We start from the raw sequence: 12,305 nt of genomic DNA, 5'->3' as shown, positions 1-12,305 counted from the left end.
GGGGTTCTTGTCCGTGAATTGCAGAAGTACTCAAATGACTTAAAACAATCACCTCAAGCTTCGATCGGTTATCGGTAGATTTAGTAACACACACGCACACGCGCACACACAAGAAGTATACCCTAGATATTTTTGTAGAAACGAGACTAAGTGATAGTAAGCCCTTTTGTGAGGTTATGAAGAGACCAACTCTGATTCAGCTGCTTCTAGATACAAATTTGTAACATAATTATCATTTTATTATCTGCTGTGAATATCTAAAAGAAGTTAGGATTAGCTTCTCCTGTGCTTTAACAATAACTTCAATTATATCTTTTAGGTATCACTTATAGCAAATTGAAATGAAAGATTAGATAACATTTTCCTTATAACCCAGTTAACTTGTGGAACCAACTAAAGTAGGCTAGACTAATTAAACTTCAATTCATAAAACTATGGGTTAATCCAACTTAAAAAATGTGGTCAAGTGAGCACGTTTGCTCGAATGGACTAGTCTGACTCAAATTGATCATTCTATTTTTTTTTCTCTCCAATTTTTTCTATCGTATTTTTACCACTTTATGATCATTGTCTGTGGGGTTTTTCTTAAAAAAGAAAACAGGAAAAAACGTATGGATATTATCGAATAACTTAGAATTAATGTAATTAACGGATAAAGGAAAATTAATGGAGCAATCAAGGAATAATGTAATTAACGGAGCAATCAAGGAATAAAGGAAAAATAAAAAAGTCAAACCAATGGTATCAAATTAATGTAATTAATTAATGGATTCCATTTGAAAATAGGTTGATATTGAAACAATTTATTAGTTAATTAATTGATCTATTTAATTATATATTTATTGAGTCATTAAATTCAACCAATGAAAATTAAACATGTGGACCAATCAAACAATGTCATTTGGAAATTCAATAGCAACAACCAATAGAATGCAAACATGTGGAAATTATGTAGCAATGTGGCCCACTTTGGTGGATGAACTTTATATATTATTAAGATCTCTATTTTTCTCTTTTTAAAATCATTTTGATTTTTGACTGTCATCAAAATTTATAAAATGTCTATCAATATTTGCTCCATACATGTCGTCAACTCTCTGTGTTTTCTATGGTTTTTGTAATGCAAGATTTTCATATTCCCATGATCTGCGTTTGATTCCAGCCATGGCAGTGTAGAACCCACGAATCCAGATATGAACAATCGTGACTCCACTCAAGCGGTCCTAAACGGCTTGTAGTTCACCTCACGATCCAGTTCGAGTTCCCACTTCCCACCACCACTCATTCACGTTCTCTGTTCCACTCCTTTCTCTCTCTCACGCACTCATCATTCATCAACGCTGCAAGCCTGCAACTCACCACGCCACCAGTCCACCACCATCGCCCACCACTCTCTCTCTCTCTGCTGCTGTTGAAGCTTCAAGGTTAGTTAGGAATTGAAAACCTAAACCCCCAAATTCAAATGTGAAGTGAAGGGAAATTGAAACCCCAACTCTCTCTCTTTCTGCTGCTCTTGAAGCTTGAAAGTTAGGAATTGAGTTTAGTTTGTGTATATGAAATTGAAAGCTTGAAAGTTAGAAATTGAAAACCCAGCAATTGCTTTTCCTTTTGCTGAATTAAGTTTGTGTCTATGAAATTGAAGTGAAATGAGACTGGGTTTTAATTTAGCAATTGCTGATGATGTAGAAATTGAGTTTAGTTTATTTAGCATAAGCTTGTTGTCCTGATGTAGGAATTGAGTTATAAGCTTGTTGTCTTGCTTTTCCTTTTGCTGAATTTAGCAATTGCTGATGTAGTAACTGGTTTGATTTAGTCATTTAGTAACTGGTTTTATATCTGAGATTGAAATGGTTTGATTAAGTAATTGGTTTGAGGTTGGAACTTGGAATGTGAAGGGAATTAGGGAAATGATTTCAAATGGTATTTTGTGATTTCTGATAGAGGAACTTAATTGTCAATTCTAGTCTTTCCAAACTTCTTTCCTGTTTTATTTCTGGTAATACTAGGTAGGTAATGGTCTCTTGTACGATTGTAATTGCATATATGAGTTCAATGCTATCCTAGAGTGGTGAATAAGCTGCTGGTTTATGGTTTGACAGGTTGCTGGTTTTTGACAATCTTTCACTGGTGGATCTTAAGTCTTATTTTGGTTGGAATACTATTAGTATAGCTCTCTCCTTTTTGACATTTAGTAGTGCTGTACCTTGTTGTACCCATCTGTTATGTTGGTTGAGGCACAACCTCCTTGTGAGCTTTTGTGCGTTTGACAGTTCTTTTTCCATAGTTAGCTTTTGGCTAATTTTCTTTCTCTTTTGTAAATGGTTGGAGTACCATAGTGCTCCCTTTCAATATCAATTTTGGCTTATCTAAAAAAAAGTTTCTTGTTTTCAAGATTTTCCCCTTCAATACCAAGTTCAAATTTATATTTTCATTTCAACTTTTATTCACAGATATAAATTGCCAACGTCCTTAATATTAGAAAAAATATGTTTAATATCTTCTAAAAAATATGTTTCATTTACTGGAATAGTTATAGTGTTGCCTATATTGAAAAGAATTGATTTGACCATTATTTGTTTTTGATGTTCTTTTACTTGATGCACATGAGAAATTGAGTTAGAACTGAAAATACATTGACTAATTGATTGTGTTGAGCTGCAAGCATTATGGTTTTGTTGATTTATAAATAATGGCATGGACAAGGGGAAGAGAAATGAGTCCAAAACCAAAATACCAAAATAGCTAAAGTAACTTGCCATTCCAATTGGCAGCTCAATTGTTTGTATATGCAAGCTGCTGTGAATTACCCTGTTGTGATATGAATCAAAGCTGATATGATGTATAAACATATTACAGTTGTTTTTAATTATATTTTTATCGATGTGCTCAATTGAAAAATTTGACCCCCCTGACCCCGGGGTCCTGGATCCGCCAGTTGCTTTTATGGTCAAAATTTATGTGCCCCCAATGTTCACTGACCTTGACAGACAACCTTGAATGAGTATGAAGCTGGTGGAATTTTAGCAAATTTCTACAATGTATTTGTGGGTGGGGTGGGGATATGAAATTCAGTAACTTACTTATTCAAAGGGCTGCTTTGCTGATGAGTAGAATCTGCCTAAACATCAAGGGATTTGATTTTAATGTTACCCTTATTCATTTCCTCGCCGCCCAATTTTACCGCACTTATAAGTGCGGAAATCAATTACACACTGCACTTATAAGTGCGGTATACAAATTAACATTCCGGGTGGCATGGGAATGACATGAATATATATATAGGGATGGTATTAAAATCAATTCCCAAACATCAATACAATGTTGAACATGATAGTGGGAAATGATTTTTATTTATAAACTAGAGTTGGTTATCTCTGATGTAGTAGTATCAAGTATGTGATTCATAGACATGTGATCAAACTTTTATTGCTGATTTGCAGTGTCTGAGGATAAGATGTCAAGACAACCTAATGTCTTGTTCTTGGAGGAATGGCTAAAGACCAGGTGTGGTGATCCAAACAAATTCACCCCAAAAACCACTTCTTCTTCCTCATCTGCCAGAGCCATCGTTCAGGCCTGGTCTGAGCTCCGAGGCTCCCTTCAAGGTTCTTCATTTGATCAAATTCACCTGCAACATCTCAAAACCCTGGTTAATTCCCAAGCATCCCTCCATGTTGCAGACCCTCAAGCAAGACTTATCCTTTCCATTCTTTCATCCTCGAAATTTTCTCTTCCATATGAGTCGTTTCCATTGTGTTTTAGGCTTCTTTACATATGGGTGCGGAAAGCCGCCAAGCCCGCTTCTGCAATCATTGATTCCGCGGTTGAGGTTCTCTCTAAAATCTTCTCTTCTCAATTTGATTCTGGAACCAATCCTGTTGTTTTCTCTCAAGGTATTCTCCTTTTGGGTGCTTTTTCTTTTGTGCCTTCTGTATCTGAAAGAACTAAGACACTCTGCTTGGATATACTGTCTAGACTGTTGGTAGAGAAGGGTACATTACTTGGTTCATTTACAGAATTTGTGCCTCATCTTTTAGCTGGAATCGGGTACGCTCTATCGTCTTCTGTGATTGTTCATAGTGTAAGAATATTGGATTCTTTGTTTGGAATTTGGGGCAAGGAAGATGGGCCTCAAGGAAGTGTTAATCATGGACTCATGATTCTTCATTTGATTGATTGGGTCATGTCACACTTAATCAATTTTCAGTTTTTGGATAAAGTACGCGTTATTCTCCAAGAATCTTTTGAGGCTTGTAAGGAAAACTATGCTTCATTTGCTGTTTTCATGGCTGGCGTTGGAGTTTTAAGAGCTATGGATAGATCTGCATCGAGTGGTATGAAATCGGACATTATCGCTGGAATGAGGACTTCTGCAGTTATCTGTATAGAGGCTATAGTTAGTGATTTGGTTTCTAGGACTTTAAGATTTAAGAACTCAGGCAATGATCTTAATACTAGGCTTTTGCTTCAGTGTGTCTCATTAGGATTGACTCGAACTGTCTCCTTTTCAGGCCATTCCTCTTTATTTGTTTGCCTTGCTTTGGCATTGTTAACTGAAATATTTCCATTACCCCGGCTGTGTGAATTGTCACCTAGTTCAGGTGGTCTGAAGCTTAATGAGATCAAAGAACATCTAGATAATATCCTCTTCAAGGAAGCAGGAGCTATAACAGGGATTTTCTGCAATCAGTATGTTTTAGCAGATGAAGAAAGTAAAAATATGGTGGAAAATCTTATATGGCAGTACTGTCTGGATATCTACTTTGGTCACAGGCAAGTGGCATTGGTTCTTAAAGGAAAGGACGATGAGTTGCTTGAGGGCTTGGAAAAAATTGCAGAATCTGCTTTCCTTATGGTTGTAGTCTTTGCATTAGCTGTAACAAAGCACAAGTTAAGCTCAAAATTTGCTCAAGAAATACAGACGGAAGTCTCATTGAAGATACTAGTATCATTTTCTTGTGTGGAATATTTTCGCCATGTCCGCTTGCCAGAGTATATGGAAACAATTCGCAAGGTAGTTGCAAGTGTTAAAGAGAATGAGGATGCTTGTACATGTTTCATAAACTCCTTACCCTCTTATGTTGACTTGACAAATGGCCCGGGTATGATTTCTTCAGTTGCATTTTGATGTGAATTACTCATATATTCTTTATTATTTTGCGTTTCATAAGATTATACATTCTTCTAGACCAGAAAACCAAATACTTATGGTCCAAGGATGAAGTGCAAACAGCTCGTGTCTTGTTTTACCTACGAGTCATTCCAACTTTCATTGAGTTTTTGCCCAGCCTTGTATTCAGCAACGCGATAGCTCCAACTATGTTCTTGTATCCTATATCAACTGAGTACATGTTTAGTTTTTCTTGGTTCTTTACAGAAAATGGTTTCAGGCTTTGAGCCTAAAGTTGCCTCTATAGTATTTTAATTATGATATATTTTGAACATGAGAAAAGTTAATCCAAAGATTTCTTGAATAATATTTGGGGGTCTCTGGTCACATTATTATGTGCAGAAAATTTGCTTCCTTATTTGAATGAAACTAGATATATGGAGCACCCGAATGGAAAAGTAGCTGGAGCCTCTCATTCTGTGTTCTCAGCATTTATGACTCTGGGGAAGGAATCTGAAATCAAAGATAGAGTTTCATTGAAGGAGCAGCTTGTTTTCCATTACATACAAAGATCCTTATTGGTATTTGAGTTTGATTCTTTAAATGACTTCAGTTTTAAATCTGAGACTGATAATTTAGAATTTTTTTATATCATAAACCTAATATGTATATAGGGATATCCTGGCACTACGCCTTTCGAGGGTATGGCTTCTGGGGTTGTAGGAATGGTCCAACATCTTCCTGCTGGAAGCCCTGCCACTTTTTACTGCATTCACAGTCTTGTTGAAAAAGCCAATCAGCTCTGTTCTGAAGTCTCAACTCATGAGGTTGATGCATGGAAGAAGTGGCAAGGAGAGCCAGAACCAAGCAAGAAGTTATTGGACCTGCTTTTACGCCTAGTTTTCCTTGTTGACATACAAGTAAGTTTTTCATCACTTATTATGATCAACTGCTTTAAGTGGTAGAATCTCATCTTAGGTGGTTTGGGCATGTTTTGAGAAGACTTTAGAAGAACCAGTAATGTGGTTTGACTAGATGGAAGACAACTCAATATATAGAAATATAGGGAGATCAAGAAAAAAACTTAGCCCAAATTATTAAGATAAATTTAGAGGTAAATAGTATATTTCTAAACTTAATAATTAATATATAATAGAGAATTTAAGTGTTAGCTGATCCATGTAGGCATGTAGTGGTCTCCACATAATGGGAAAGATTTGTTGTTTTAACTGCTTTGAAGTGTATGATGATTTTTGCTGCATCTTGTAAAGTTAAGCAATATAGACCTTCCTAGACTAAGAGATGGTAAGTGCTTTTGAGTTGGCCAGCTTGTTAAAAAATAATCTATTTGGTGTTAGGTGCTTAAAATTGGTTTTTAATGAATGGTCTTATTCCATATGCATTAAATATTGTTTTCGAACTTGATTGTGTAAACTTCTTACTACTTCTCAGGTCTTGCCCAACTTGATGAAACTGTTGGCACAGCTGATTACTAAGTTACCACAAGATGCACAGAACATAGTTTTAAATGAGTTGTATTCACAAGTGGCTGATTCTGATGATGTCATCCGCAAACCAACATTGGTTTCATGGCTGCAGTCATTATCTTATGTTTGCACCAATTCTTCAAATCAAAATGCAGCCTCACATATAAGTAAAAGTGAAGATAATCTGTCTTCACCCAGTATTGCTGACCCATTAAGCAGTGGAAGACTAACTGCACACCTCTAAGAGATTCAGGTTCAATATTTTTAGGCTACTGCACCCGGTTTTGTTCTTCCTGGTGTCCTTAATAATTCTCTAGCCATGTTATATTTTATTGTTGCATCTTGTTAGTTGTTACTGCATGCCATGTATGTTGAGTCCATACTTCACTTCAATTGCTGCATTTACCTTATGTCTATTGTTCCGTGTGACACTCTTTTGTCACTACATCTATCATTTGTTCTCAATTTCAAAATTATATTTGGCAGTGCTTGCATTTGAGGGGGTAAAGTAATTTTACCGAGCATTAACTTATTTTGTTAATTATGTCAAGAATTTTAAAAATTCTGCATTATATCAATAGGGCAGTTTTATCACTTGAAATAAGAAAATTTAAATCCCACCACAGTAGGTGGAATTTTAGTTTACGGGTTTCTCTATCCACTTTTTGCTATATGCGTTTCGTGCTTATGGTAGAATCTTGCAGTTAACTATTTCTCTTTCTTAGCATTTCTATTTTAGATATTTGAATTAGTGCCCATGATTTTACTCATTTGGGGTCTTTAGAAAGTGAAAAGTAAGAGCACATTTGTCATCTTTAAGCAATAATCACCGGTTTGCAAGTAAGTAACGCATATTCAAGGATTCTAATGCTTGGATTAGTGCTTTAAATTTCGAATTCAATTGCTGTTAAGGTTACTCTAGGTGCCATATATTTAGGATCGTTTTGCTTGTTATATTGATAAAGCATGTGGTCTGTTGTATAGTTTGGTTGAGGATATTGAGAAAAGATTTTCTCCTTTTTTGACACATTTTGAATGTTCAATTGGCAATTTTGAATGTTAAGGGATGTGATTAAGTGGATTGAATAAGTTATGCTCTCCTTTGAATTCTAAATGTCTAGGTTTCTTCAGTTAAATAGAAATGATTCTTTGTAGGATTTGGAACTCCTTTCGTTTTTTACTTCTATCCGTGCCAGCTTGGTTTTTCTGCCTCTTTTTTAATGACATTGATTGTAAGTTTGTCACCCCTCCCTACCTTTGATGCATATGTTTGCTTTGATATGATACAACAGAGGGTTGTTAAAAAGTAAACTGAGCATTCATTTGAAATGAACTAAGCAAACTGAAGCATTCATTATTGTTTTTTATGCAGTTATCTATAGAAATTAAGAAGGTAATATGCTAATGAAGTAAAGGAACCAACATTTGATGAAGCTCAGGATTACATATTTACATTAACCGAACTCTGAATGCCATTGAGGCTGGAGAGTCTCAAAGTAGCTCCTGGCCATCTGTGAGGATGTCTATCCCTTCCCATCTCATGGCCATAAAGTGTCATCCAATGGCAACTTGTAGCTGTATGGTACTTCTGTTTGATGATCAAAGGTTATGGTGGCTGATCTTTTCAATAAATAGAGCTCATGTCATCCTCCTTTTCATCTATCCAGGAAGAGCTTTTTTAATAAACCGCTTTTGGGATATGGATGCGGTATATAGCCTTTGTGTTGGAGCATCTCTGCTGTGTAGTTTTGCTAGCGACATACTCTTTTGATAACGCTTTTTCAACACACTCTTTGTAATTGGTCAAAAGAAGTCAGCACACTTGTGGGTTGATTTTTTCAAAAAAATTATCTGTGACAGTGTGTGTTGAAAAATGTATTGAAATCATGCTGATCTTCCATAAATACTGAAATTCTTTTATAGATATGCCAACTCTTCTATAGATGCTTTGTTTATCTTATGAAAAGCCAGATTCATAGTTATAGTTCAGATACTATATTTATTATCTGGTTGTCTGGTTGATGTTCTGTGCTGATTCTCGTCCCCTTCAATAGCGTGTTGAGCTCCGTTTCGATTGCGGACATATATGCTCTTTCTCTTCGGTCGTTTAGTGCTTGATCCGGGTTTGGACCTCGTCAATTTGGCTTGGGGGTTTTCCTGCAATGGGTAGGTGTTTTTTAGGTGTTGGATTTCTAAAGTTATATCTTTGGCGCACCATTGAAATTTTTATGTATTCTTATTGGAGGGGATTTTGCTCACTTTGTTGAGTTCTGTTTGTACAATCAACAATTTCATCTAATATATCTTTTGCTTTAAAAAAAACTATATTTATTATCATTCTTTCCCTATTTTGCTTTCACTTGTATTTCCTCCCTCTTTTTCTAAAACCAATGAAAGCATACAGGACTGAGAAATTGTTTATTTTCGCACTAAAAAATGTGTCATTTTCAATTTCATGATAAAAATGTCAAAGGAGACATGAATCTCTTCTTCCGTTCCATTAAAACCCAATGAGGAAACAAAATCACCCTAAATCTCTTTATAATCTCCCTCGTTTATTGAACTAAAAGATAACAACATAGTAAAATCCTTTTTTAAGTATCTTCAAAGTATCCTCATCTAAGTACCTTCTATTCTTATTAGTATATCCATGCACTTTGCTGCAATACACAGAGCACGTCTAACTTCCGTGAAATTGACTAAAGACTGTCTACCTTGGTTAAAAAAAGTATGCTTCATGTTCTGGGAGATACTCTATCCGATCATCTCCTAAGCCGATCGCGCTATCTCTTCACCAGATCGAATACTAATTTTCGGCTTTGAACTCAAACACTATTACCTCAAACTCCACAATTCTTGTTGACCAAAGCTAGGAGACTACTGTTCTGGAAGACACTTCAATCGATCACCCCTCAGGCCGATCGTGTTGTCTCCTCACCCAATCAAGCACAGCTTCTGACTTACAACTCAAACTATATTACTTCAAGCTCCACAATTCAATTCTTATGGAGCAAAGTTAGGGGGACTACTTTTCCGGGAGACGATCCAACCAATCACCTCCCCTAGGCCAATCACACTGTCTCTTCACTTGATCAATTACAAGGACGATCAACATCAGCCGGCCAACCCAAGTAACTATGGACCAGCAACCAAGACAAAGGCACATAGCTCGAGAATGTATTAAGCACTCATGACCGCCTCAAACTGCACAATCTCATGTTCTATAAAAGCTAAGGTCTGAAGAACATAAGGTAAACATTATTTATCTCATTTATAAGGTCTCTAAAACTCACGTTCTAACTTAAGCGTCAGAGTGTCACCGTAGGACCCCTTCTGGACGCGATGAACAACGGAGCACCGTCAAGATCATCATCTCGCCGCCTTCCACGCTAGAGTTTCATCGTTCCGCTTCAATCAACACTCTTCCATGTGATTTGGTCAGATTTGTCCCATCAGTTCACAAATTGAAGTGACTAGTTTACATATTGGTTTTAAAACATAACAAATATACTATAACTGAAAATCAATATTTTAACTAGTGGTGTTTGATGGTAATAAGTAATAACATCTACATTGATTAAATTGATTTAATTTTAAAATATTTTTCCTAAAAATTGAAATTTGTAGAGTTTAAATAGAATAATAATGATAGATGGACCTGATCTGCAATAATTAAAAAGTTTAAGGGACTAAATGTGGTTGAAAAGTCACTGTGGGACTTAGTCGAAACTAAAATTCATTATAGGCCTAAAAGTGTAATTAAGTTAATTTATATTAAGGATAAATTTCATATTAATAGTTACATTTATTATACTTCTTAACTTGTCTCTTGTAACAAAGATATGAGGCACTAGTTAGTTAACGTAGAAAACTCATAGAAGCAACCTCCAAAGCCCTTTCTTCATGCGTCATCTGTGCATGAGGTGAACTTTCCCCATATGCATAATACATATGAATCTCAATTACTTTAACTGTCAGTTACAGTTTTGACTTGAAAATTTTCGTTAGTTCCATGCATGCTAGAGTCATCATTTCCTTCATTATTCATGCATCAATTCTCTTATATACATACGCAGACATGTCTTGTGCACGCACAAATTACACGTTAGCATTTTTTCTTCTTCTGGTTTTGATTTGTTTTGTGCTTGAATATTGATTGATAACTGGAATTGTAGACACTTTATACTATGCTTGTCTTTACGTTCACCCCACCAATAAATTAAACAATGTGATACATCCTTTTCTGGTAAGCTGTGTTGGAATGTGTGCAAATTAAAGAATCAACTATACATTTACCGCTTATATAAAAAAACTACATTTACCAAATTTGATATATTCACACTCTTTTTTTTCTATCACATTTTTACTAATTAACCGCTGATATTGAATTTCCGAGCAGTTATCTACCAATTGTGTGTTAGACTTGTTAGTATAAGGTCATCTCCAATAATAGTATCTCAATACAAAGAGACATTCAACTAGTGTCTAGAGCTGTTAACACTACATCATTTTATGTTTTTGGCAACATTGATTTATGAAGCAGGTAATAAGGGTTAATTATCTAAAATGCATCAGAAATCAATTCGTACATGTTGCCATAAAGAGTTCGATTTAGACAACAAAAATTTTCACAATACTAAATAAGTGTTCCTTATTTTAAAACAGAGATAAGTTACCGTGATAATTGTTGCCTATTCCATACAATATACTACATTTTTTCACAGTGTTGTCATAAAGTACGAAAAATTGTCGTCAAAAGGATTAGGTAACATTGGAATATGAAACCATAAAAAATTGTTGCACAAAGTTTAGGAAACATTTGTCGTGTTTATGGCTTTTTGACTATTGTAGAAAGCAAAATATGTTGTAGTTGGAGCACATACCAACATACACGCTGTTAAGAACTGGTATGTGCAGTCACACACAGGTTTTATAAATTTGGATTAGAAAAAGTGAGTGTTCTGAATATTACTCATTTCGTTCCAAAACTATTGTAGTTTAAGGTTTTGCACATAGATTAAGATCTTATCATTAGGTAAATAGTTTGACAAAAATACCCCTATTTTTTTTTATCCATATCATTTATTTTTCCATGATTTTCCTCAAATGAACTATAATCATACATACATACACTAAGAAGTTGTGCAGCCCTTGAAAAAGTATTTAAAAGTTATTTATCTCTTCACTTGTGTAACCCTTGAAAATGTAAGACTTAAAGACTGCAATTAAAAGTTGCTCTTCTTAAGAGATAAGGTGAAATACTAAGAAGTGTTGAGTGGTTAAATTAGTAGGTGATAGGTTGTAGCTATAATTATTGTTATTTATTTAACAAAGGATATAAAAGGAAGAAATTGTGACGATAAGATACATTGAATATGTAAAACAACTACAATTTTAGAATAAAACATAAAAGCTGGAACGAAGAGAGTATCATGGGATCCACTATAAAAGAATTAAGTGTTGTCGGGTTGAAGTAAAAAGTAAGTGAATGAGTATGGATGATGTGACATTATAAGGAATTATAAAGAATGACATAAAATAATGTGTAGATACTTTAGCAAATATTATGACTCGTTTGACACGTTGTATTAGACATGATAGTATAAGCTTATACAATACACTATGGACTTATCATTGTTTGGTGCTAAAATTGTATTGTATAAGCTTATACATCAATCCCTCTTACATATAAAAGGCTTAATCCTCAA

The 12,305-nt window shown here is 35.0% G+C and overlaps 1 protein-coding gene across 2 annotated transcripts; it reads left to right on the top strand.

Annotated features, from left to right (window-relative positions):
• Positions 1-1,058: 1,058 nt before the first annotated feature.
• On the top strand, positions 1,059-8,541 carry LOC130745567 (uncharacterized). 2 transcript variants are annotated; one of them, XM_057597891.1, is made up of 7 exons: positions 1,061-1,424; positions 3,441-5,102; positions 5,189-5,327; positions 5,544-5,691; positions 5,785-6,030; positions 6,563-6,850; positions 7,970-8,541. In XM_057597891.1, exons 2-6 carry the CDS (start codon positions 3,455-3,457, stop codon positions 6,839-6,841), a joined length of 2,460 nt encoding a protein of 819 aa, XP_057453874.1. In that variant the 5' UTR covers positions 1,061-1,424; positions 3,441-3,454; the 3' UTR covers positions 6,842-6,850; positions 7,970-8,541. The 2 variants fall into 2 exon arrangements, with proteins under 2 accessions (XP_057453875.1, XP_057453874.1); XM_057597892.1 differs by lacking the exon at positions 5,189-5,327 and having other exon boundaries at positions 1,059-1,424; positions 5,513-5,691.
• The last annotated feature ends 3,764 nt before the right edge of the window (positions 8,542-12,305 follow it).

The sequence above is a fragment of the Lotus japonicus genome, chromosome 3, assembly GCF_012489685.1.
Source record: "Lotus japonicus ecotype B-129 chromosome 3, LjGifu_v1.2".
NCBI lineage: Eukaryota > Viridiplantae > Streptophyta > Magnoliopsida > Fabales > Fabaceae > Lotus > Lotus japonicus.
Note: the sequence above shows the minus strand (reverse complement) of the source record. Positions and strands in the feature narration are given on the sequence as shown.

What these genes read in the sequence shown, in the direction of transcription:
- LOC130745567 (XM_057597891.1), top strand. Translation starts at nt 3,455, where the DNA reads ATGTCAAGACAACCTAATGTCTTGTTCTTGGAGGAATGGCTAAAGACC. An exon ending in TGACTTGACAAATGGCCCGG is followed by an intron (nt 5,103 to 5,188) that starts GTATGATTTCTT and finishes ACATTCTTCTAG; the next exon opens with ACCAGAAAACCAAATACTTA. An exon ending in ATAGCTCCAACTATGTTCTT is followed by an intron (nt 5,328 to 5,543) that starts GTATCCTATATC and finishes GAATGAAACTAG; the next exon opens with ATATATGGAGCACCCGAATG.